This window comes from Scleropages formosus, chromosome 2, assembly GCF_900964775.1.
Source record: "Scleropages formosus chromosome 2, fSclFor1.1, whole genome shotgun sequence".
In the NCBI taxonomy this organism is placed as follows: domain Eukaryota; kingdom Metazoa; phylum Chordata; class Actinopteri; order Osteoglossiformes; family Osteoglossidae; genus Scleropages; species Scleropages formosus.
In genome coordinates, this window is record NC_041807.1 from 17,578,366 (window position 1) to 17,603,849 (window position 25,484).

Sequence of the window (25,484 nt, forward strand, 5' to 3'; positions counted from 1 at the left end):
TGAGCTGAGGTTCACTTCCATTAGTTACACCAAACCATACTCAAGGATCAAATCAGTTAATCACCGTCCACAGAGGAACATGAGTTTAATACTTGTCGCCATCTGGTAGTCACATGACCACTCCGGAGGCAGGAGGGATCCTAGTGAGCTGGCAGACCCACATTTCCTCCGGTGGGATGGGTCATTAAGCCTAAACAAATTTTTTTTTTTTTTTTTTTTTTTTTTTTTTTTTTTTTTTTGTGTCCTTAAACAAACATAAATCAGTTAAAACAAAACAACTAGGAAACTAACGAATTGGCCATCCTGAAGAAGTACATGGGGCAGGAGGCGTCAAATGATTGCAGTTTTCCTACAAAATCTAATATCCCCTCCATCTGTCTCTACCTTTGCCAGGAATCGAGAAGCTGTATGACAGAGCTCTGTACATCCGTAAGATCCTCCTGACTGCGCCCAGATCTGTGCTGGTTGTCATGCGCTACCTCTTCGCCTTCCTCAACCAGTGAGTCCCACAGCATGAGTCAGGCCAGACCCTCCCTCCCTCCTGCTATTGCTGTAGCCTTAACCAGCCCCACCTCTGACTAGCACATACCAGACTGTGGAAGAGCAACAGTTCCTAGTGACTCCAGACAGCTGACCCAACTATGTGAACAGCATGCTTGCTGCCTCACTGATATTGTCCTATGTATGGGAAATGAGTGTATCTCCCTTTACAGAAATGGGAGAAGGAGACATGTCAATGAAACTCCAGACTACCAGAATGACTTACACCATTAATTTTGTATTAGAGACTGTCATTATTTATACTTATGTGATGGAGTGGGAACAGTTATTTCATGAACTGATGTAGGGTTTCTGCAAGGCATTCTGATAAACAGATTAATGACCCCATCTTCTCTGCAGCCTGTCACAGTACAGTGATGAGAACATGATGGATCCATATAACCTGGCCATCTGCTTTGGGCCCACTCTGATGCCCACACCAGACAGCCAAGACCAGGTGTCCTGCCAGGCACATGTCAACGAGGTCATCAAGACCATCATCATCCATCACGAGACTATCTTCCCTGATGCCAAAGAGCTGGAAGGGCCAGTGTATGAGAAGTGCATGGCGGGAGGCGACTACTGGTGAGTGTCCGCTGTTTTTGTGGCATTGGGGGGGGTTCCTTCGGGAGGGGGACGACATGATTTTAAGAGCTGGTTTACAAGTAAGGGCAGAATGTCAGAACAGATAATGAACACAAGTTCAGCTATCTTTTACTCCAGCCCCATGAATGTGCTGTGTATCTGGAGACCCCATGCAGAAGTGTGAGTAACTTCTCAAATATGCGGTGAGGTGGTAGAGAGTGCCTTCTCTCTAGCGGCAGGTAGTTTCTAATTGCAGGTTATGATAAATGATGAGGTGTTGCTGGGAAGGGAACATGGTAGTATGCTGAAAAGATATATTAATTCTGCTTGAAAGTAATGTGCCGGTAGAATGTCAATGTTGCCGCCATCATCATCAGTCATACGGCTTGTAACTCCGATGCAAAAATCCTAAGTCTCATATTTTTCTTTTCCCTTATGATAAATTGTCCCACATCTCCCCCTGCCTGCTTCTTTCGCATCATTCGAAGAAGCCAGCTAGCTGAATTAATCAACTGTCATAGGAGGGCTACATCTTATAGATACTTGCACCGAGTGCCTGGTTTTGGCTTATGTCTGTTGCTGCAGTTCCCTTGCAAAGGCACGGCAGCTGGGTGTTCCAGCAAGTGGCTCAAGTGGAGATGTGAGGTTGTAATGCTTAACCTGTCACCCTAACAAAGCACTGGGCTGCTGTCTGCCACATGAATACACAACACTCCTTGGACTGGAGTCTTATCTCCTGCCGATATTTCCTCTTAGATCTTCATTTTATACACAGATTTATTCCTCTTTCAAGATTTAATGCCAAGTTTCAAGTGACTTATGCTCTGGCTTTATTTGATATTTTCCGTTTTCCTCGGCTGCTTGTGCAATGAGAGTTTTTGGTAGTCCAGAGCCTGTCCTTGAAGCATGGGTGGGGGACTGGAAGGTATATTCTGGGTCAGGACACCAGTCTATTGCAGGGCAGACACGCACAGACACGCACACTGTAATGGCAATTTAGTCACTGGTCGAACTGAAACACGCCTTTGAACTGTGGGAGGTAGTCCATGCTGACACTGGGAGAATGGCTGAACTCCACACGGACTCAGCCACGTGCAGAAGCTGTGCGGCCCCTATTGCCACAGGGTACTGTAACCAGGGGTGAGGATCAACCCTGCAACCTTTGGGTCCAAAGGCAGCACCTCTAACCACTACACTACCAACTGTCCCTTATCTGGTTATTAGATTAATGCAGTGGACATGAACTCAGCTTTGCAGTAAGAATGCTGTCACACGGCAGCCTTTCTTATTCTACAGATGAAATTTTGTGGTTTGGTTGAGTCAGGCATGGTTACATAGTGGGTGTTACCTCTTCATTGGATGTCCCTGTCTGTGCCTGCAGTGACAGCCCCTACAGCGAGCATGGTGCCCTGGAGGAGGCGGACCTGGACGGCGGAACTGAGCCACACACCAGCGAGGATGGTACGTGGCTGAAACTTGTGTAACCTCTGTGGGCGTGCGCTTAGGGGTGCACTGTGGACAGGGTTTTGTTCTCAGAATCTACTTGTCCTTGTGTTGTTCCATTTGTTTGGACTGATCCTTTACCAGTAGCCTGCATAACTTAGTTCTGTCTCCACCCATCCAGAAGACATAACAAATTCCAAAAGAGTATTGCTGTGCCCTTGAAGAACCTAGCTGGGAGAAATTAAGAGATGGGCTTGTTCGCCTGTTTATTCTGCTTGCTCACAGCAGAAATTGAGTTCTTTTTTTTTTTTTCCCTGGTGTCCTACTCCCCAAGGGCACACCATCCTCGGTGGAGATGTCTGCCAAAGCTGCGTTTTAGTCAGGCTGGACCACACTGCTTTTCAATGCCTTCTCCGGTTAATCCTACTTTTCAACCAACATGGATGGAGCAGGAAACTAGATCTGGATTCACAGGAGTCTTTTCACATTCTAATCACTCTTCATAACCCGTTGTTCCCAGTGGCTCAGCGAACACCACTAAAGAGGCTTTGGCATCTTCTTGGTCTCTATGGTGAATGATGCATTGTGGGTATTGGACCATCATTAAAAGTTATCCCACAACTTACACGGTTAGTGCATAGCATCGCTGTTTTTTCCCCTTTATTAAACACTGTGAAGACCAGGGTAACAGTCTGTAGAAGGATATCCAGGATATTCTTTTTCTTTTCTTCTCTGATGTCACTTTCCAGTTTTGTACACTTGGCAAAGTGTTTGTTTTTTTTTTCTCCATATCCGATGCTATCCTATTTTGTTTCCCATTATTTTCCACAGATTTTACACCACCTCTGCTTCGCATAACTCTGAATGTTGTTGGGTTGCACACAGAAGGCTGCTGTAAATGTGACATTTTGTTGTCTCTGCTGTGTAGCTAAGAGGAAAGGCCTTCTTCCCTCACAGCGCCTGTACTGTTCTGTTTCCTGCCTTTTGTGTTTCAAGGTGAACAAGGGCTTTTGGCAGACAGCTCGAGTGAAATAGGCAGTTTGTGGGGTGGGTTTTTTTTTTTTTTTTTTTTTTTTGTTTCCTTCCTCAGAAGGAGAAGTTAGTGGGAATGTTTGTGCTCCTCTCTGGGTTTGATGGGCTGTCTCACATGTGGAAGGGGTGCAAGTGATTCATGACCCAAGAAAATATGTTGAGCAAGTCATCCAAGGGCGGAGGAGTGTGGGTCACGATCGCCAGGGACAAGGATAAGACCCCACCCCTGCCTGTCGGTTCAGGATGCAGGTTGCTGTTGAAATGTTAGGAATTGACTAGGAGAGGAATGGCTGTGCCATGGGTGTGGTGGCAGGGCTCCCCCTGTCTGAGAAGGCAAGTGGGCTCTCCCCTGCGAGACAGAGGCTTGTTTCCATGGCAATGAAAGCCAAAGAAATCCCACTTCTCCTGCCTGTTAAGTCTCAGGATCATTAAAATCCTAAACACTTGTTTCCAATTACACCGCGTTTTACTTCAGTTAACATTAGTATTTTATGCTGTAACCATGCAATGAAAACATGGCGTTAACTCGCATATTGCCTTACGCGTTACACTGAATGAACACACAAATTATGTATTTCCAGTATATCTTATAAACACATCCATTGTCTTGCATGAATATTACTCAGTGATCGTTGCTTTTAACGACGGGCGTAGGATACCACTTTAATTTAGGAGACGGCTTGACAGTCATGTGAAACTCTTCATGTAGAAGAATAGATTTCTGTTGGGTTTTTCTTGCTTGGTAATAATCTCACAGCAGTTGGTCTTTACCTGTCGCTGTATTAGGCTGTGCCAGGATTTATTGTTCAGCCAACAGGAAATGGACCTCCCAGGGTGGTATCAATGACTCTGCTGTTGTCTCATCCAAGAAGCCTATAATGTGGGCCTGCTTGAGCCGCACAAAGGAAACGCTCTCGCGCTGTTTGAATGCAAGTGTCAAAGGTGAACCAGTTTCATCAGTTGAGCAGGGGTCTCGTCGGCAATGCAGTTCGGGTAGCTGTTACACGGAAGTTCATCGTGCCTCTTGAGATGTGTCACAGAGCTGCAGATGCCACCAAACGCACTGAGATGGCATAAGCCATCATGTTGGATAGTCTTCGTATAGCCTGTTAATATTCACCCAGGGGACTGGCAGAACCTAATTTGCACAGAAGTAAGAGAAAATGACAGGACCTTGTCGAATTTGAGATTCAAAGCAGCAGCGCGGTCACAGAAACCCAGGCGGAGAACTCGGCCCCAAAGCAACGCTCTATTACGCTGAGCGTTGGAGAGTGAGGAGTCGGGGAGTTTGCGAAGGAGCCGCTTCTTCATTCATTCAGCCGGATGTAGACATTGCATCTTATCCTCAGAATACTTTTCTCTGCATTGAGGTCATGTGTGATGCATAATACACCTATTTTAAAACCCTTTCTTTTCAGCACTGTCAAAATATTTACTCCTTTGGATAATGGATAGAAAGGGTCAAAGGAGGCACAGCTGGTGCATTGATTTTGCGCTATAGTGCAACAGCAATTCCACAGACAGCCCTTTCATGAAATATCCATGGTTACTATAGAATTTTTGACCTCGGGGCTCACGGGTTGGGTTATAAATCCCTCCCGGAGGTCCTGACCTCTGCTCTGCCCTGCTCATTACCACACTCCTGTAGCAGGGTGTAAAAGATGCACGGTTCAGGCACATCTCTAAGGTGGATCTGACATTTTATACTAATGTTTTCCTACACCGAGAGGTAGGCTTTGATGTTTGCTTGTTCTCATTTGTGTACATATGCTCATTTGTCTGTCTGGACATGAAAACTGGGCCAAAGAGTTTGTTAAATGTGTGAGCCCTAACTTGGGCTGCATATGGTTAAGGACCAAGGCTTTCCACCAAAAGGTTACTAGTTTGGGATATGTTTTAGTGCTCTGAAATGCTCCTGTTTACCTACCTACCTACCCTGCATCTGCCCTTTCCTGTTGGTCTCTTCGGCGTTGAACCCCGTCTCTACTGGTACTGCTAGCTGGTTGTTTCTCTAATTCCCTTACAGGCACAGATCATCGATTGCGCACAGGTGGGCATCCCCAGTCTGCACTTTCTCAGTAAGGCAGATTGAGAGATGGTCCCCATATAGTGTGCCTCTCTTCACTTATGTTTTATTGACATGTCGTCTTACCGCCACTGAGAAAATGAGAGCTAGGATGATGTCCCCTAGTAACAAACCATACTCTGTGTCATTACAGCAATGTTTGGTGAAACATGATAGCATTGCCCTTTGTGCACACTCTAGTTTGCCTGGCTTGTTCTGCTGTCAGATTGGGAGTAGGCAGTGGTTCCTAGTTAATAGGATGGAGGAGTACCTGGAACGCCGAGTTCTCTCCGATTTCAAGACAGTGATCGATGATGCAGGGGTTACTTTTGTTGCTTCTGAAAGCAATACGGCTCATTTCCTTCTGCAGAATGCGAGCCCATTGAAGCCATTGCCAAGTTCGACTACGTGGGCCGCTCCACCCGTGAACTTTCCTTCAAGAAAGGTGCCTCCCTGCTCCTGTACCAGCGGGCATCAGATGACTGGTGGGAGGGCAGGCACAATGGCATTGACGGACTGGTGCCGCACCAATACATCGTGGTGCAGGACATGTGAGTATAGGACTCCACTGAGCCATGGTGTGTGAGCAAATGTCCTGGGAGGATGCTGCACATCAAGCTATAACAAAAGGCTGATCCAGGACTGTAGACATGCCTCTCACTCCTGTTGAATATCACTAGACACATTGGTCTCCCTCTGGATATTGTGCTGTGATGTCATCAGGATGTCAGACCAGCAGAGTCTTTACACACCTCGACGTGATCCTGTCAAACTAGTTGCTACTGACAGTCTAGTCCAGCAGCCTGCCTGTCGGTGCTCTTCTGCTGGGCTAATAAACCCTGTTCTGCCTATTCCCCGCATCTACAAAAGAGGTCTTGTCAGAAGTGCAAACGCTGTCGGCAGTCCTGAACGCGCCAATTCACCAACATGGCTCAATACATTATATCCGATCCCTTATTAAAATTAAAATAGAGAAGCCCTGCTACCTCCAGAGTGTTACCTCTGTGATGACATAACTACTTTAAGCTTCCTCATTGGGGTGTGTATCAATAATTCACCACATGGCTGCTGAAGTGCACATCTAAAGTTAATGGAACAGAGCTGAGAGCTTGTCACGGGATTTCCAGGCATCCTTTCCAATGAGAAAGCTCTAAAAATAGTTACATAACGGCCAGGGCAGCAGTGACATACAAGCAGGAGCACAGCTCTCCGGAGGAGAAAGCTTCCATTTGCACCTCCTGTGGAGAAAAAGGCTGCGTGCTACCAGCGGAGGCCCGTCCCGTACTTAGCACTGCTGCGCGCAGACTCCACCTTTGCTGTATCTGAGGTGGAGACCTTCAAGCCACAGCAAACAGTGTGATAATCAAAAGGCAGATGCCAGGTGACCACAAAAGCATACCACACAGCTCCTGTATTCTGGTATTGTCAGCCAGGAGTTTGCCGTTTGTTTGTGGCGGGTACGCTGTGCAGTCAGTGGGAATTATATATTTGCTGACACTGGAGATGTATCTACAGGAAAATAAACACTTTGCAATGAATGTAAGGAGGGGCACAGCGGGTTTGGCCGAATCCTGCTCTCTGAGGGGTCTGGGGTTCGAGTCCCGCTTGGGGTGCCTTGCGATGGACTGGCGTCCCGTTCTGGGTGCGTTCCCCTCCCACTCCAGCCTTGCGCCCTGTGGTGCCGGATTAGGCTCCGGTTCGCCGCAACCCCGCTTGGGATAAGCGGTTTCAGCCTGTGTGTGTGTGTGTGTGTGTGTGTGTGTGTGTGTGTGTGTGTGTGTGTGTGTGTGTGCGCGTGCAATGAATGTGTTGTTTGACTTTTTTTATCTTCTATGTTACAATTGGTTGACAGATTTGAGTGTAGTTGGTATGTCACCATGGTGACACTGCTGTGCTTGTGGCTCCTCTTCTTCTTGGACAGGGACGACTCGTTCTCAGACACCCTGAGCCAGAAGGCTGACAGCGAGACCAGCAGCGGGCATGCCGTAGAGGACAAGTGCTCTGGCAAGGATATTGGATCCCCTGTAGAAAGAGTGCAGGAGGCCTATGTGAGCAGGTGAGTGAGAAGTTTCCCTCTTGCTAGTGAGCTTTTCAGGCCAATGGTCCTCTGACAGACACAACACCTTTTTCAAAGAGCTCTGAGAAGTGGAATAGCTATGCTGTTCTGATGCATTCTCCTCTACTAGAAAGAGGGGGTGCTGCGCATAGAGAAATGTCTGAGCAACTCGCTGTGATACCCCCAGGCCCCCCACGCTTTGTTTGCCTTGTAAACAAAAGGTTTGAGATCCCTGTGATTCAGAGCTGCCTTCGGGGTTTAAGACCATTGACCTGTGGCGCATGAATCTGTCACGGTACGTCAGCATGCGAGGCAGCCTGAAAAATCATTGTTCTGTGAAAAAAAAGACAGGCAAGACGAGGGGAGGGATCCAATCAGATGTTCATCGCAACCCAGCGGATTCCAACATCCTGATCCCTCCAGCCCCAGTCGCTCTCTCTAGTCAAGTCAAGGTCTTTCTCTCACACACACACACACACACACACACACACACACACACACACACACATTTTCAGAACCGCTTGTCTCATACGGGGTCACGGGGAACCGGAGCCTAACCCGGCAACTCAGGGCGTAAGGCCGGAGGGGGAGGGGACACACCCAGGACGGGACGCCAGTCCGTCGCACAAGGTCTTTCATTTAAAGATAACTGCACGACCCATAAGTCTTTAGAGGAGGAGTTATTCAAGGCCGCTACAGGCGTGTGGCATTTGTTTTGCTCATTAGGAGAGGTTCGGTGCTGAACAGTAACTCCTTCCGCTTCTCGCCTCCCTGTGTCCTCCACCTGAACTCCCTGTTCCTTGATGACGATAAGGATCCCTCTGGACACGAAGCACTGTCATCCTCCACCAGCCACACACAACATAACTGTTGATTCATTTTTCTTTTTCCGCACCGTTATCTGTATCTAGTGTGCTGAATGTCATGATGTAATTATTCAGAAATCGATGACAGTTACACACTGCCAAGATCACGTTAGTTGCCCACTATCGCATGACATGCCTATAATTTATCGTAATCCGAATAACTTCAATTTTGAAACGGCGTGAGCCTTCTTTAATGGTATTCCCAGACATTTGTGGCACTCCCAGAGTCTCACTGGTGATGGAGCTTGTACACTTGTCCTTTCTCTCTGCCCTATGTCTTCACTCCCCCTGCTGGCCATTCAGTGAATGGTATTTTTGTCACTGTCCTCTGTGGTACAGTGCCAGCTTCCAGGCACCAACCTTGTGACAGTAATAATGGGTTATTGTTCTTTATCTCTGGCCCTGGCACTGCATATTTTCTAAAAATTGTCAAAACATGTGTTTATAAGAAGCCTAAGGTCTCTCAGTATATTGGTTACACAAACTAATTAGGTCAACTGTCCTAGGATGATTGCTGGACATCAGTTCATGCGCACAAATATTATAGCAGTTTATGCTTTATTTTTATGAATAATTTCTAATCACTCGTGTAAATCTGAGCAAGCTGTGCTGATACAGGAGAATTATTTCTGCTTGAGAAATAGAAGTGCTGGCTGCTGTGGATTGTTTGGTTAGGAGAGGATCGGGAAGGGGTGGATTCAGGCAAACTGATGTTCATGGTAACTGCGTACCTATGTGTCTGTGTGCGTTTGACAAAGAGGCTCAGAAGACTTTGAACTTGACTGCTAACTCCTTCGGGCTTCCAGCTGGTTTTGATCCAGACAGCACGATAAAAGTGCTGTATGACATGTGGGTCTGTATCATACTTTACCGCAGGGGTCCCCTTGAGGCACAAAATCTCGCAGGCATGATTATTAAATAGCCCAAGCAGAAGGTAAGACATCTTAGGTCATTGCATTGACCACCTCTGCTCAGCTTACACCTATGAAACACAGGTATTCCACTCTTGAAGGACATCAGGCTGCTGATCATGTAACCCAAGTCTTTGGTCTTGCATACCTATTCCTGTCCTCCTTTTCTGAATAGCAGACACCGGAAAAGGTCAGACCCCCCTTCACGCCGGCCCCCCGCTCGACCCAGCGATGTGCATTGTGCGGTGCACCCCTCGCCGCAGGGCCATGGCAGTGGACCCATCAGCGAGGGCCACTACAGCCCAAGGGACCTTCTGAGGGGGCGTGGCCATGCAGCTCAGGACAGTCCTGAGCAGCGGCGTCGGCGAGCAGGACACAGCAGCCGACAAGAGTCGCTAAAAAAGATGGAGAGCCCACCGATCCCCCGGTCTGCCTCGTCTGGCCAGTACGGAGGCTTTTCCCAGCACCACGGCAAGCCACTTGACCCCGAGACCATCGCGCAGGTCAGAGACAGCCGGAGAGATGCTACATTATTAATAACCTGTTGTTCATCTCATTTCTTCCAATATATGCAGCTCAGTATTTTCCCTGTAGCAATTCAGGTTCAGTTCCACGGAAAAGCAGTTACATAAGAGAATTTGTAAGGGAACCTGTGTTCAGACACAAGTTAATTGTATGGTGTATTCAAGATGCGTTACTTAAGCTACCCCACCATCTCCAGGACATCGAGGAGACCATGAACACTGCCCTGAATGAACTGCGGGAGCTGGAAAGGCAGAGTTCAGCCAAACCAGCACCGGACGTGGTTCTGGATGCGCTGGAGCAGGCCAAGAGCGGACCGGTTCCCCCTGGCATCACCGACTCGCTGGGCTCACTACATGGCCTGCGACTCCGCTCAGGGGAGCCGCCCGTGCGCCGCAGCCCCTCCTCCTCTGGTGACACCATGAGTACATTCAAGCCCACTGTGGCACCACGTATGGGAGTGCAGCTGCGACCCCCTGCTCTCCGGCCAAAGCCCCCGGTGATGCCCAAGTCTGGTTCTGGACAGTCAGCGGCGCCGGCCCCCCAGGGATCGCTAGACAAATCGTGCACAATGTGAGCGCAACAGGATAGGGCTGAGACCGTGAAGAATGATAGCTGATAACTTACACGTTGGAGTACCAGTACGGGGCAAGGTGAGCCTGTAGTAACCACAGAAGGCGTGGCAATCCATCTCTTTACACTTGAAACAGGAAAATACTGAAAAATGTATAAGATGGCTTTTACCAGTAGACTTGTATTAGATTTTGCAAGATGATTGTGTTTGATTGTCTTCAGGTTAGAGGTCTCTGGTTGTTGTAACATTTATTAAAAATTATTTACAGAACTGGATCATTACACCAAAAGTAGTTGCTGTAGTTTTAAGTCTGAATAACGAAAGCATTGATATTGCCAATAAGATGTTATAAAGCATCCCTATGTTGTAAGGATCGTTAATATTGGTTTTATAACACAAAGATGTCAAAATCACATAGGCTTTGTGACTGAAGTGACTTCAAAGGCCAAGTTTATGGCAAGGAACCTACAGTAATGTAAAAAGCATCTTAAAGAGGAAGGATGCAGTCAGTATTTCCTGAATGCAGGCCATGTTGGACCAGAATCTCTCCTCCCCCCCCCACCCCCCCACCGGTAATACAGATCTGGGAGGCCTTTGGCCATAGTGCCACATGGGAATCCATGCTTGTCTGTGCCACAGAGGACAGAAACAAAACTGCTGTCCAACAAAGAGCTGCTGTATGTTAGCTTTCAGGAGTCGTTCAACAGCAAACGCAGCTTTAACAGTCCGAGCCCACTGGTCAACGGCTGTCCACGCAGCGTGGAGGAAGTGCAGTTGCTTTGCTTTCCTTGGCATATAGAGAGCATTTGGCCAAACTGCTGCGTGTGTGTACGCGCACACACGTGTAAAATTCCGTCTTTACCAACAGTACATTGTGATTGCTTATCTTCTCTAGGGTTAAGGAAAAGGACCATTCTTCGCTGTTACCTGTCAAAATCACTACCTTTGTACTCAAGCTGTATGATTCCCTGCAATATTTAACATGGCTTTAATGTAAATATTAGTGGATATATTAGTAGTACTGCTTTAGTAACCACAGCAGCCCACCAGTATTTTTTCACCATCCAAAAGTTTGAATATACAGGTCAATTTTTAATAGGTGGCTCTTTGTGTTAACCCCTGCACTATGGGAGATTGACCACACTGGTGACTCTGCTGGATGTTACTCAAGAGCCCAGTCTGTCACCGTCAGTGGCACTGAGAGGAGCCCTGTGCTGGCATCTGTGAACCTGTATAACATCTGCTTCATCGCAGTGCAACACACAGCTCTTGATTTCAACCCTGAGCACCAGACTTGAGCAGAGACCAGAACTGATGCAGTGTGGATGTCCTCCCAGAGTCCTCAGAAGCACTGGTTCTGAGGAGGTGTCCATCACTTCTTTTAAGGGCACTTTAACAGTGATGGAAGAGGTAACCGTGGACGTTGTCACCAGTTGTCCGATCATCACGTGCTCACCTTGACTAGTCTGTCTACTGCTAGATCCATTCATCTAGTTGTCTCCCTGCCAAATACAGCTCCATGTTCTTCTCAGTGGACAGGGGAACAAGCGACCTCTTCTGAATGATGCGTGCGTACAGAGCACGTGTAGGCCAGGGCTGCTCACGTTGTGGGTGGGGAATGCTAAGAACTGCCCTGCGGGATACAGCCAGGGTCCTGTCTGGATGCAACCATGGAGACATGGGGGTGTAGAAGAGAATGGCAACGGAGCACACGAGGACTCTTAGCAAAGAACCACTTTTCCTCAGAACTGAGCCAAACAATGAGCAATGGACTTCAATTTTGTAATCCTCTTTGTATTAGTTTACAACTGACCTTCATGTACATTTCCTTTTCTCCAGGTTTTTTTTTTTTTTTTTAATAATTTTGATTTATTGAAGTCCCCCCCCTGGTGAAAGCAAAAATGAAGGGGTGGATGACCAGGCTCTGTGACCTACATGTGGTTCATCCTGGTCATGTGAGCTGGTTGCATCTCAGGCTCAGTTACAGTAGTGTTCACATGTTAACACAGATGTACACTGAAAAGTGCCTTTAAATCTGCTTTAGAGGGACTTCAGACTCTTTACTGTTTCTATGTGGTAACTTTATGTTATGAGCAAGTACAGCAAGATGAACTGAATAATGCATTTCTGGAAATGTTAAATAAATGATTCAGTAGTAAACCATATATCTGGCATGTTATTTTTTAAGGTTTCCAGTATGCTAAGTACTGTTCTCAAGAGTACAAGGTTTTTTTTGTGCTTCATTGTGGATTTAGCTTAAAGAATTTTAAACATTTCAGTTGGCTCTCATGAAAGACCTCCCTTAAGTTACCAGCTTATGTGTCCTTAAAGCTGAAAGCAAGTACAAGCAGCCCAGGTTACAAGCATCTGACTTATATACAGTCTGTACTTACGAACCACCCCCCCGGTAAAGCCTATTAAAAATTTGAGTTACTGTACATACAATGATTCAGAATAACAAACAGGCACTATTTTGCAACACACACAAAAACATTGCACGTCTACAGCAGTTTGTCGGCTCGTGAGCCCGAGGTAAGACTTTTTTTTTTTTTTTTTTTGTCAGATTGACCTTTCCCCGAATGTCTGAACTTGCCTGAAATCAGAGCAGTGGGGTAGAAAGAAGCCACACCTGCACATCCTGGTTGTGGAATCTCATTTGAGACAACTGACCTGTCCTTCCAAGTCCCTTGTTCCTACTCCTGACATCCACAGCTCCCAAAATTTGCATCGCCTCCCTGACTACGCCATCCAATTCTCCGCAAGACCTACATTTGTGCATCAACTGACCCACGTCTGTCCCCGTCCACAAATCTCACCTGCTCCCTTGCGTACTGAGAAAGATCCCACAGTGGGGTCCACCCCCGTCTCCTGGCCACTCAGTATGACATTGACCACATTGCTGTTAAGTGTCTCGTGTGTTACTCTTTGGCTTTAATTTTGTTTTTACCCTCAACCATGGCATCAAAATGTAAAGGTGATGCACCACAGAAAAGGAAAACTATCATGATTTAAACCAAGGTGGAAATGCCAAACATTGGAAAAGCAGATTTTTTTTTTTTTAATATACTCATTCTCTCTCTCCTCCCTATTATACTGTAGTAACATTACATTGTATGTTAGATGTTTGTATAAAAACAGAACACTTCCAGATCCACATAGAAAGGTACAGCATATACTATGGCAAACATTTGATGGATATGAACCATACCCAACTGTTCCAATTTATGTACAAATCTTAGACTTGGGAACGGAATTCATTTGTAATCCAGGGCCTGCCTATATCAAGCTGACTTGTATATTGGGTGCTCTGGTGTGGCTATCAACTGCAGGTTTTTATAGATATTGTATATATCCCTGTGCTTCAGCTGAAATGAACACTTGAAAGTATCAGTTTTAAATTAAACTTTGTTCCCATTCCACAACCACCCAGTCTTTGCACACAACCCCAAGTGGTGTGTGGATTGACTTCCTGTAGTTATTTACAGAGCACCAGCTGCACCCCTTTTCCATTTCCCAGCTATAGTTTTAGCACCATAAGTTATTCCCCTAAAAAAAAAAAAAAAAAAACCCCCCATCCTCTCCCCTGCCCCAGTTCTTAGGAAGGCATCAGCAGTGCAGAACAGCCACCCCCACAGTCACCAATAATGCATAGAGTACAACTCAAAAATAGCACATTACTGTACCTTGCCACAGCCCCCACGCACAGCAGTTCTGCATCAAAAGTACAGGATTGTTCACTGTGTTTTGCAGACAGTGCTGAGCTATAGCTGGTGGCATGGAAAACAAGGCAGTGGCAGAGCCAAGGGAAGGTTCTAGTGATACAGCTTAAAAATTACCATTTTCTTTCCTATGTCTTAAAGTCTGTTAATAGAAATTGCAATATTTGCCTTTTTAAAAAAAAAAAAAAAAAAAAAAAAAAAAAAAAAAAAAAAAAAAAAACCATTTACTACCTTCACTTGCAAAACTGAATATTTGATTTGGCCAGGGGTGCCCAACTGTTTGCATGAAACTGTGACAATGAGCCATACTAAGCAGCACTGTCATTCTGGTCATAACTCACAGCCTTAGACATTGTAAAACAATGCATTACAAACACCAAGTTCAGAGTCATCTTTAAAGCGAACGAGATGACATTTGTGTCCGGTTCTCCCCCCACCCCACAATTCACGAACCAATGCAGGGGGATAAGTTGAATGGCACATTCACAAGAAAATTCAGTCCTAATAAGATTATGTACTTCCATCAGTGCCAAAAGGCAATTAAAAATAAACACTGAATGTTCCATATTAAGGCTTTAAGGACAAATTAAACTGCAATTACTCAAGAGAATCATTAAACAGGAGGGTGTGGTGGCGCAGTGGGTTTGACCGGGTCCTGCTCTCCCACGTGTCTGGGGTTCAAGTCCCGCTTGGGGTGCCTTGTGATGGACTGGCATCCCCTCCTGGGTGTGTCCTCTCCCCCTTCAGCCCTGCGCCGGCAAGTTAGGCCCCGGCTTGCCGCGACCCCACTTGGGACAAGCAGTTTCAGACTGCGTGTGAGAACAGTTAAATACTAAACGGGTAACTCAATAGGATTTTCACTGCTTTATTAGTCTGACAACAAAACAACCAAATCCTGATTCATAAGGGGACAAATGCAGGACATCCCCAACCCCTTTAACCCTCAAGTCAACTAGACAAGGGTTTGCCAATTATAGTTTTTAACCATTAAGGCTCAAGTAAAAATTCTGAATCTCAGTGAACGCTAAATTTGTTCAACTAGACAGATGCGACAGTTACCCATTTCTCCTGAGAAACTCACAGCTTGTAAATGTAATTGCCCTGTTCAACACTCAAAGTTGGCAACAAGGAATGTTTCCAAGTTCTTAAGCAACATTACAGCCATCTTGCCTCTTTGGAGGCGTCTTTACAAGCAGAGACCTCACACGGGTGGTAACCGCCGACTGCAGCCCAAGTTACGGTGCAAAACGCTCAACGTAAACAAGGCCGAAGAGGGGTCAAAGCTCAGCCCTTGGAGCCCGGCTTGAGCGAGGTGAAGGGTTTAGAGTTCCTCAGCGAGCCAGAGAGCTCCTGGAGGAAGGAGACAATGTGCGAGTCTTTCTCTGACTTCTTGGAGTCGAAAATGACAATGATGGTGAAGTGGGGCTCCGGCCGGGTCAGGAAGTAGGTGCTCTGGACCTTATCGTCGTAGAAATGCACCACCTTGTCCAGCGTGTTCAACTCAGCAGCGCGGTCACTCATGATCATGATCACGCTGGGCCAGTGCGTGACGGGCCGGTCTCCCGGCAGCGAGACCACGGCCGGGAACTGGTCCACGCCTTTGGGGGCCTCCCGGTACGAGTCAGGGTGGTGGTAGCCGTGGCCCTGGAAGCTGTCCGAGCCACGGTTGTCGAAGATGAGGGAGACGTTGACGGCGTCACACTTGCGGATGAAGGCAGAGATCTTACCAAAATAATCAGGTGAAGTCTTGGCAGTGAGCGCCTTCATCTCAGACAGCACCGTCTGACGGCTGAGGGCCTCGTGGAAATAGAAGCTGAACTTGGCCAGCAGGGTTTGGTGCAGACGGAGCAGCCACACGTAGAGATGAGGGGGCTGAACGGCCTTCTGCACCTGACCGCCAAACAGGTGCTTCCGCGTCTCGCGTTGCCGCTCGAAAACCTGGCCCCAGGTGTGCAGCTTCGAGTGGGCACCGTGCAGGTTGAGCAGCGAAGGTAGGAACTTCCACTCCGAGATCTCTGCCTGACACCTGAGCAACTGGGTCAGCACCTCCACCTCCACCTGGAAGCTGCTCTCCAGACGGCTGAGAATCGGGTGGTGAAACCTGGAGAGGACAACATTTCCAAGCTGCTGCCATCACTCAAAGATGGAAGTATCTAATAATAAAGGCAGGAACAAACCTCTGGCTGCAGCTTGGAAGAAGGTTCGAGTTGCATAACATTTGTTTTTCACATTTCAGCAAAAAAAATGACGAGTACGCAGACTTCACCCTCAGATTTGTTCTAAGGAAGGATAAAGGTCTTTCTTTTCAGCGTTTGAAAACACATAGCTGTGTTGAAAAAGAGCTGCAGTCCCAGCAGCAGCCCTGCCCATTACCCCAACCCCCACAGTGTTTTACCATTCTCACCTAAAATAAATGCCTAAATGAATTCAAAACTTACTTTGCTTCATATCAAATATCCTGTATAAGTTCAAGCACATATTTTGCATTTAAAAGCAAAATCAGAATAGGACTCCACCACCACAACATGGTTCTAAAAAAAAAAAAAAAAAAAAAAAAAAAAAAAAAAAAAAAAAAGAATCCTTTCTTAAATGGAGATTTGAGGCATTAAAGCCCTCTTCTATATGCACGTCTACAGTCAGTGAAGAAATCCACATTTAGTTCCCCACTTTATAACAAAGTGCTTGACAATCTCTCATGAGCATTCCTTTAAGGTGTTCTGAAGCCTACATTTGCTTTAAAAATGAGCTGCATAAAGAAATCAATGCTTTATGCATGTATTTAATAATGGGGGGGGGGGAATGCACTACAGCCCTGGTCTAGGGAAGACCATTTCAAACTGAAGGTTTGAAGAAGAATGTTGCCAGCTTCAGTCAGACACCCCCCACCCTCCTCTTCCCTCCCCATACACACTGGGCACAGAGCTGAGCGTACAATCTAACCAACGACAATGACACTAACTTAGAGCTGTACTTCTGAATCACCGGCTCCAGGAGGTGCACCAGCTCTTCAGAGTTGATGGACTTGTGGTTGCTCAGCGAGTACATCTTCTCGTAGAAGTCCGCGATCTCCATGCGGGCCTGGGTGAAGAAGCACAGCTGTTCCGAAAGGTGAGACAGCAGGTCCTCGAGGCAGGGCGCCGTTCCTCCGGCCACATTGCGCCCCGTGGTCACCACCTTCTTCAGCTCGTTGTACAGGGATGTGTAGATGGTCCTGATCGAGTCCTTCCGGCTGAAGAAGGACTGCCCACCTGTGGGGTTCAGAGGCCCGGAGCATTAACACACTTAAAAGCACGCGCATCCACTACAGTCTGTGTGGCATCTCAAGCAGCCAGTACTTCGAGTCCCGCAAAGGAAGCTCATCTGTATGCAGACTGCTTGAACATTTGGAGTAGAGGGACCCCCTGCCCCCACCACCCACACCCACAATAGACCATTAAAAGAAAAAAAAATGTAGCAGCAGTCTACAGTCAGACAGAGGGATGCAGCTCTAACTGGGGGACCCGTGCACAGCACATCTGCCTGCTGCCACGCGTCCAACACCTGCTCACTGCACACCTATCTTCTGGCCGAGGAAGGTCATGTTGTGGTAGGCTTTCTCCGCGGCGGCCAGGTGCGCCAGCGCCCCCAGGAACGAGGCCCAGATGGCCCCGGCACTCCTGCTGCCGTCCTTCTCCTTCTCCACGTAGTCCTTGGCCCTGTCGAAGGAGAACACGCCGAGCTGGGTGAAGAAGCTCTCCAGGATAGCCCTCTCCTTCGGCACGGGTCGCAGCTCCTCCTCGCGGCTCGCCTCCGCCATGCTTACGAGTACAAACAAAATATCAACGTCACTATGACGTCACTGCCTGCCGGTGTCAGCGAGCGACGAGGATGCTCGCGCGGGGGACCGCGCCCACCCGCTTCACGATCTGCGCTCTTCCTAACGGGTGCAGAAGAACAACGGGAAGACTTTCGAGGAAGGGGGGGGAAAAAAAAAAAAAAAAAAAACCCAACACGTAACGAAATGTTTGTTGATATTTGCTATACCTCAATGTACGTTATTCTATACCTAGTACTGATATAACAGAAGTGTTAACACAGGCTAGCCCTGCTGCACACACACGTGTCTGAACTTCCTTTTGACAACAGCACGGAACCCCAGGAAGGACAAACAGCACGAGTCGATAGACGAAACGCAAATTTAAATTCTCGCCAACACTACGGAGGTCACAAATCAGTTCAGGCAATAGCTTCAAAGAGAAACTGACACGTTGCACGTATGTAAATTTATACGGGTGTACAACACACCGTCGGTGCTCATATCCAGTATATACGACTTAAATTAAACATTTTCGTTATTACTCATTGGGTTTCAGACACACTGTGTGAGAGCAGTCAGTGTCATTTTTTTAACGCAAAGGTACAACTGTCCTACAGACAGAATTTGATAAATTAGATCACTTATCTTCTGCATCTTCATATGCATTCTCTGCCGAAGCCGCAGCCATGGCATCGGCGTCACCGGCTTCCGTAGTATTTCCTCTCCAGACCCATTATCTCGGCCCCGTTTCTCCGCACAGAAACCGTGAACGAAGGAGGCCGCAGCCGCAAGGTGAGCTTTATGATCACGTGGCGCCCGGGCACGTGACCACCCTCAGATAATTCACGGCCGCGAAGAAGCGCAACGGAAATTGCAGGCAGCGAGAGAACGAAACTTGGAGCGCGGCCCGCGTTACGCTCACGCGTGCGAATAGCGGGAAACGGCGACGCCGAGCGGCCGAACGATCCTGCGCGCGCTCGTGTTTTGCTTTCCATTTCCAGCGTCGGCTTCGGCGAGCGGTGCGCGCGGAGTTCGCACTTGCAGCGCGACCGTCATCATGATGCCTGCTGAACTGTCAGATTTTATCCTGAAGACTCTGTGTCAACACCAAGGATGTCTCGATTACAAGCAGCTTTGTCTCGCGGTGCGGCGGAGCAACGCCAACGGTGCTACGGATGAGATCCTTCGCAGTGTTTTGAATGACAGCACTAGATTTGTCATGGCTCGAGCGAAGAGCGGAAAGGTTTTGGGTTCGGAGCCCAGTCCGGACACCGCCGTCATCGTAGCCAAAACGGCGCTGCGAGTGTGTCCGAGTCTCGAGGAAGACTGCGACTCCTGTAGCGATCTTCACCTCTGCAGGTATTTTGTCAACGGAGGCTGCAAATACAAGTAAGCTGTCATATCTCGGACTTGATTTTTGAGAAACAAAATTATAATAATATCGCTTATGATTTGTCTTCTTCTTCCTAGAACTGACGCGCCCGGAAATTTAATCTGCGCTTGGTAATGATAACGACGTGATGATTTCCCAGTTGTATTTTTACTGAGAAAAAACTGGCTCTTGTTGTGCAGCAAGGGAGATAAAAATGTAGATAAAATTTAGTTGTAACTAGGTGTCAGTTTTACGGGGTTGGAGGAAAAAATACCTGCATGATGACGTTGAATTTTGACATGTACAAACGTATGTGCGTATAACAATGAAAAAATTCGGGGTTATCCATCCATCCATCCATCCACACACGATTTTAATCAACCGCTTATCCCGCGGCCAGGGTCGCGGGGGTCCGGAGCCTATCAAAGACCAGGCACCCAGGCTGTGCGGTCGCGAGGAAATACAGTCGGGTGACGTCATTCTCAGCTGAAGCGTTTACGGTTCATCGTGGAACGTCTCAGTTTCATTTCTTCATAACGGCGATGAACGAGGAAGTGGCGCTGCTGCCCAGCCCTGGTGTTCGGGGCATGGGTTCGAACAACTCCGTGTTTCTTGCGATGCTCCGGTTTCTTCCCACGCCCTGAAAACCTTTCACGTAATGACTGAACTGCAGGTGTTTTTATTTCATTTTACTTTTGAAATTTCCCACTATTTTTAAAAGTGTCCATGCTGACCCGTGTCATTGGACCATAAGGGTCACAAGAAAACATTTGTTTAAAGATATTTGATCAGCTTCCCCAAAAGTTTAGACAAAAATCCTGGCAGATGTTCTATGAACATTTTTGTTCTTTACCTGACAGACCACCAACTGCTCATTGACCGCTGTGCTACTTTAAGCCATAAGGAAAGTCTTGTGTCCTTGGATACAGTTTAGCATATTTACACCAGAACAGTTCCAGCTGAATCCTAAATGGTACAGTCCTTTACAGAGCCACTCCTGCAATGTAACGTAAATGTCTATATGTATCTCAAAAGAAAGATACGAGGAAGGTGATTCGGAACCATTGATGTTCTGCTAAAGTTTTATGCAGCTACTTGTGTGACGAACATCTATGCATATGGTGAAGGAAACTAACTGTACTTTAGAATCACACGTCTACAACTAAGTCTTTCTCCTAATGTAATTTCTGTGAGATGTACGTCGCTTTCGAGAAAAGCGTCCGCTAAATGAATACCTGTAAATGTAAATAATTTTATCTTTCAAAGTAAAGGAGATGCTGATGCTTTGCTCAGTCTTCTGAATAACCGTGTTGGATCACTGTGGATCTGTAGCTTCAACACTTGCACTAATGTATAGCAGATGGTCTTTTGAATGTGGATTTCAGTAGATTGAAATGACCCTTAAATGTCTCCTGTAATTGATTGTGACAGGAACAAGTGCAAACACACCCATGACCTGGACTCGTACCATAACACAGTGCTCTTGAAAAGAGATGGTCTCTTGGACCTGGACAAGGTGGAGCTCTTCCAGCTGCTGCTGCAGAATGACACCAGCCTGCTGCCTAATGTTAGCCAGGGGATTACGGGGGGAAAGTGGGTGGTGAAAGGGCAGGGGCCGTGATGGTGCCCCTTGACCTTCAAAAATCTCTCTATACAAATCAACCGTTGAAGACGCTTTCATCGACGTTTAATGAAAGTCTGCTCTTTCCGTTTAGATTTGTTCGTATTACAACGCTGGCAAAGGAGTCCACGGGAGCTGCAATTTCAAAAACGAATGCAAGAAACTCCATATCTGCAAGCACTTCTTCCAAGACAGCTGCAAGTTTGGTGCGACGTGCACACGGTCCCACACATTCGACGACAGAGCGAAGGAAATCCTGAAAGGCTGGGGTCTCAGTGCGGAGAACCAGCTCATCTTGCAGAAGATCTACAGGAACAGGTTTATTATCTCCAGAAGTGTGGAGAAATCAGATGAGACCAACCAGACAGAGGCAGGTGGGATATCACCGCATGAACCAGGGACATAACTGAGGAGAGCTGGGCAGTGCAGGTTATAACATAGTGACAAAGCAGTTAAGATAAAGGTAATAACCTTAAAAAAATAAGCAAAGAAATCACAGTACAAAGGCTAAAGTTGATCTTGCCTTAAAAGTTCTGGGGGCGTATCATTGGTAATCTCAGAGGAATTTACACCATTACCCCATTGCCTTTTACAGTTCCATGGTTTTATTTCCCATTCAGCAGAACTGTATAAATTAATGCGGGAGGTTTGGGATATTTACTGGGGAAAATACATTTTGTGTTGATATGGCGCAAAATGTGTGATTTGTATTTTTTTGCCTTTGGAATTTCACACACGCTGCAGTGGGAGATTCTTCAGCATCTGTCAAACCCATAAATGAGGCCAGCAAGGACATTTGCCTGTTTTTTCTTCAGGGCAAGTGCCGCTTCGACGGTAAAGTAGTCAAACAATTTGAATGTTTAAAGCTGGTTGTAGCAAAAGATCTGCTTTTAACGTTAATGGTGAAACATTCAACTGTATGAATGAGGAAAATGTTAAAAAAAAAAAAATCTGAGATCGAAGCTCAGATTTTATGGTATCAGTAGAAACGTTAGTTGTCTAATTTACATTATTCAGTGATTTTAAATATATTAAAATGTATCAGATATTCCAGTGAGCTGTATGTGTCTTGGGGGGCGCGATGGTGCAGCGGGTTTGGCTGGGTCCTGCTCTCTGGCGGGTCTGGGGTTCGAGTCCCGCTTGGGATGCCTTGTGGTGGACTGGTGTCCCGTCCTGGGTGTGTCCCCTCCCCCTCCAGCCTTGCGCCCTGTGTTGCTGGGTTAGGCTTCAGTTTGCCCCACCCCTCCTCAGGACAAGTGGCTTCAGACTGTGTGTATATCTTATGTTTGCAATGGTGTCTTTGTCCAGCAACATGCCGCTCCGTGCACTGCCCTTTGCCTTACAAATGGGAAAAGTTAGACAGCAATGGCATGACCTGGAAGGATGTTCCCAATGAGGAAGATGTGGAGATGGCCTACTGCAACCCAGAAAATGACTCAAGGTAATTAGGTGAAGGACAAAACAGGCTGGATCAGTGTGGTCAAAGTCACGGCTGCAATGTTGCGACGGAGCTTCTTTGGTTTGCATTCAACTGTGCCGAGGTTCGACAGTTTTCATTTTTATTTGATGCACCTGACAAGGTCATTGTAGACCTTACTGCACACTTGCCTTTTCACCAGCACGGAGTCTCCACCCGTGAATTTCCTCACCATGATGTGCGAGTCCGCTAAAGTGCGCCGGCTCTCCACTCCATCTTCGGTGAAGATGCTCTCCCCCTTCCCGCTGGCCACCGAGTGGATCTGGTACCGGAAGAATGACAACGGGAGGTGGATCGAGTTGGAGACTGAGGTCGAGTCCTCATTCTTATCATTTCTCTTACGCAGAGTGACGTATGGAACTTTATGCGTTTTTTCCCCCCCCCCTCAAATTTCTCATTCCTTTGTTAATCACATCACTACCTGCAGTTCTGTCCTCTCATTAATGTCTGTCAGTCAGGTTCCTCCCCCAGACACTGCTTTTAGAAACGATTCGGAAACACAGCCCGAATTTCTTTCAGCCTCATCGTTAAAAACATTACATTTTCCAACAAGTCTTCAGCTGAGCCCGCTGAACCCGAACTCATGTCATTAAACTGATGCAGGATTTGTAAGGGATTAACGAAACGCAAAATGTAATATTGTGCTGGGAAAATTAACTGGGGGGGATTGGAGTGAAGTGATTTTAAAAATGTCGTTCTCCGTAGCAGGTGAAGAAGTCGATCCCTTCAGCAACATCTGAGATGGTGGAGAAGCTTTATTTAGGGAACGTCAACGGCAGCGTCCCCATCAGTGTTGGAAATAAGACGTGCACTCTGAACTGTAGAGGTGTGCACATTTCTTCTTGAATTTCCTAATTCCTTTCTCCTGTTTAAGACCGGGAAGGTTCGTAAGTGTCCCATTCGTGTCCCCGGTTGTGTCTCAAAGCCCGTGTCTGCGCTGCTGTCTTAGATATGTACCTGCGGAGCGACGAAGACGAGGCCAAAGTGGCGTTGAGAAGGAGACCGCGAAGGAGAAACTGAACAGGTATTTGCTCGCTGACCGTGTGCTCCATCTTCGGTGAACGAACGGTACAAGATGCAAATAGAGGTTTTCATAATTTCATCTCCGCGTAGCTCGGAAGTCAGTCACTTAGTTTCAGTACAGCTGATAGACGTCCCCCTCGATTTATTTACGAATTGGGTTGGGTGAAAATCTCACCCACAGCTGTAACAAATTAAGAAAAAATACCGTAGTTAGATTTTTACTTCAAAATGTTAATTGAAGTGGGACACGGGACACTGCGCAGCCGGTCGCACTGGGCCCTCGCAGCACCCCGGTCATCCGTTTCCCCGTCGCTGGCGAGGGATTCCTGCGATCAGCACGTTCGCCGGTCGCCATCTTGTTCCTGATCGCCGCCGGTGACGGATAAGAGATCAGACCTGTAAACGCGTTGGAAATTAATCGAATTAATCTGCTCCCGCAGTCCTGTGCGTTTTAGATCTGTTCTAATTAATGACAGGTGATCCTCACTTTACCTTGTTTGTCAACACTGAGGTTTTCACGGGTTTGACGAAAGCTGCCAAACGTTCGCATTCCACAGGCTGCCGTCGTTCTGCCAAACCGGTTACGGTGAATCTTGAATTGTTTTCTTTTAAACGAAACCTGGAATGCAAATTTCATTACGCACACACACATTTTCAGAACCGCTTGTCCCATACGGGGTCGCGGGGAACCGGAGCCTACCCGGTAACATAGGGCGTAAGGCCAGAGGGGGAGGGGACACACCCAGGACGGGACGCCAGTCCATCGCAAGGCACCCCAAGCGGGACTCGAACCCCAGACCCACCGGAGAGCAGGACTGTGGTCCAACCCACTGTGCCACCGCACCCCCTCAAATTTTATTACATCCCTCTTATTGTATAATACCGGCAGTTTAGCATTGTTTCAGCTCCCGCTCAGTTAAGAAACACTCAAAGAATGTTCGCAGGAGCGTAGGAGTGCGTTTAGCCACAGATGGGGTGAATTCGGTTACGCCCGCAATTGGTTACAGTGACTTGGATCCACTCTGTGAACAGTGGATGGCCGTTGACTTCTTCACATCACGTCCTTTTTAGTTAGTATTCCCTGGGCAGAGTGCCTTTGTCCACTATATAACTCAAGTATATAAATGAAACTACATAAAGGATATTAAATGACGTTTCTTAACACAATGCCTCGCAGTGCACGCGGTTCAGTTTCGGAAGGGCTCACGGCTGTTTCCGCCAATTGTTTTTTTTTCCTCCACAGTTCCTGATCCGGCACAAAGACCCCGGGCCGGAGTGGGATTCGCTTTAAGCCCCGGGTGCTGCGCACTGAAGACCAGCCCTTCCTCGGCTATACTGCCGACTGAACAACGAAGCACTAACTAATGTGGCTGTCGTGCCACCGTACGCTAATCAAATAGGCTGTAGCCTGTGCCAAATTAAATAATGATGTATCAACAGCAAACTAATTAATACCTGTGAAAATGAACTCGTTGCAAACCGCTTTGATCTGTGAAAATAATGACCTGAAATTACACGTGGTCTTAGCTCACGGTGTCGCTTTCTTAGGAATATCTTGGCAAATAAAACCTTTTCCCACACTAAGACATATATAATCGCCTTAGCGGGTCAAGCTCCCTCAGCTTGTTTGCCTCCTCATCGTCGACAAGAGCGTGAATGTTTGCAAGCGCTCCCGGGTGCGAGAACTCCTTATTCTGTTCTTTGCACACCTGTGCAGACAAACAGCACTACTAAACTAATAGAAATGAACGCAAACTTGAGAACTGCCTGCAATTCTTTTTTTTTTTTTTTTTTTTTGAAATTATGGTATGGAGGCTTACTGTATTATTGCATCTTGTTTCCATTTTGGAATTTTAATAACACCGTCCTCAAGTTATCCTCT

General features: G+C 47.0%; 3 protein-coding genes across 8 annotated transcripts in view; 2 read left to right on the forward strand and 1 right to left on the reverse strand.

Moving 5' to 3' along the window:
* Positions 1-12,974, forward strand: part of LOC108931630 (SLIT-ROBO Rho GTPase-activating protein 1-like) — a 66,195-nt gene extending 53,221 nt beyond the window's left edge. For 2 of the 3 annotated variants that reach the window (XM_018747544.2, XM_018747546.2), the window contains 7 exons: positions 394-499; positions 901-1,125; positions 2,507-2,586; positions 6,036-6,216; positions 7,587-7,721; positions 9,674-10,001; positions 10,220-12,974. In XM_018747544.2, coding sequence (XP_018603060.1) covers positions 394-499; positions 901-1,125; positions 2,507-2,586; positions 6,036-6,216; positions 7,587-7,721; positions 9,674-10,001; positions 10,220-10,597 — 1,433 coding nt within the window. In that variant the 3' untranslated portion in view covers positions 10,598-12,974. The remainder of the gene's footprint in view (positions 1-393; positions 500-900; positions 1,126-2,506; positions 2,587-6,035; positions 6,217-7,586; positions 7,722-9,673; positions 10,002-10,219) is intronic. The other variant, XM_018747545.2, reaches the window with a different exon arrangement.
* Positions 12,975-15,067: 2,093 nt separating this feature from the next.
* Positions 15,068-18,912, reverse strand: kics2 (KICSTOR subunit 2). 2 transcript variants are annotated; one of them, XM_018747217.2, is made up of 4 exons: positions 18,755-18,912; positions 17,869-18,117; positions 17,273-17,561; positions 15,068-16,414 (listed from the first exon to the last, which is right to left on the reverse strand). In XM_018747217.2, the coding sequence occupies exons 1-4, from the start codon at positions 18,795-18,797 to the stop codon at positions 15,598-15,600; spliced, it is 1,398 nt and encodes a 465-aa protein (XP_018602733.2). In that variant the 5' UTR covers positions 18,798-18,912; the 3' UTR covers positions 15,068-15,597. The 2 variants fall into 2 exon arrangements, with proteins under 2 accessions (XP_018602733.2, XP_018602734.2); XM_018747218.2 differs by having other exon boundaries at positions 17,869-18,912.
* A 177-nt stretch (positions 18,913-19,089) lies between these two features.
* LOC108931483 (protein mono-ADP-ribosyltransferase PARP12-like) lies at positions 19,090-25,408 on the forward strand. Of its 3 annotated transcripts, none has more exons than XM_018747246.2 (9): positions 19,090-19,498; positions 20,913-21,048; positions 21,197-21,476; positions 21,847-21,936; positions 22,411-22,543; positions 22,722-22,890; positions 23,285-23,405; positions 23,505-23,603; positions 24,846-25,408. In XM_018747246.2, the coding sequence occupies exons 1-8, from the start codon at positions 19,167-19,169 to the stop codon at positions 23,597-23,599; spliced, it is 1,356 nt and encodes a 451-aa protein (XP_018602762.2). In that variant the 5' UTR covers positions 19,090-19,166; the 3' UTR covers positions 23,600-23,603; positions 24,846-25,408. The 3 variants fall into 3 exon arrangements, with proteins under 3 accessions (XP_018602762.2, XP_018602764.2, XP_018602763.2); XM_018747248.2 differs by having other exon boundaries at positions 23,529-23,603; XM_018747247.2 differs by having other exon boundaries at positions 23,288-23,405.
* The last annotated feature ends 76 nt before the right edge of the window (positions 25,409-25,484 follow it).

Bases quoted from the DNA above. Each gene is read 5' to 3' on its own strand.
- LOC108931483 (XM_018747246.2), top strand. From the start codon at position 19,167: ATGATGCCTGCTGAACTGTCAGATTTTATCCTGAAGACTCTGTGTCAA. The intron at 21,937-22,410 runs GTAAAGTAGTCA...GTCTTTGTCCAG, and splicing joins GGGCAAGTGCCGCTTCGACG to CAACATGCCGCTCCGTGCAC. The intron at 23,406-23,504 runs GTGTGCACATTT...TGTGTCTCAAAG, and splicing joins GTGCACTCTGAACTGTAGAG to CCCGTGTCTGCGCTGCTGTC.
- kics2 (XM_018747217.2), bottom strand. From the start codon at position 18,797: ATGGCTGCGGCTTCGGCAGAGAATGCATATGAAGATGCAGAAG. The intron at 18,118-18,754 runs ATAAGTGATCTA...TTTTGTTTGTAC, and splicing joins TGCATATGAAGATGCAGAAG to TCGTAAGCATGGCGGAGGCG. The intron at 16,415-17,272 runs GTTAGTGTCATT...TGTCCTCTCCAG, and splicing joins ATTCAGAAGTACAGCTCTAA to GTTTCACCACCCGATTCTCA.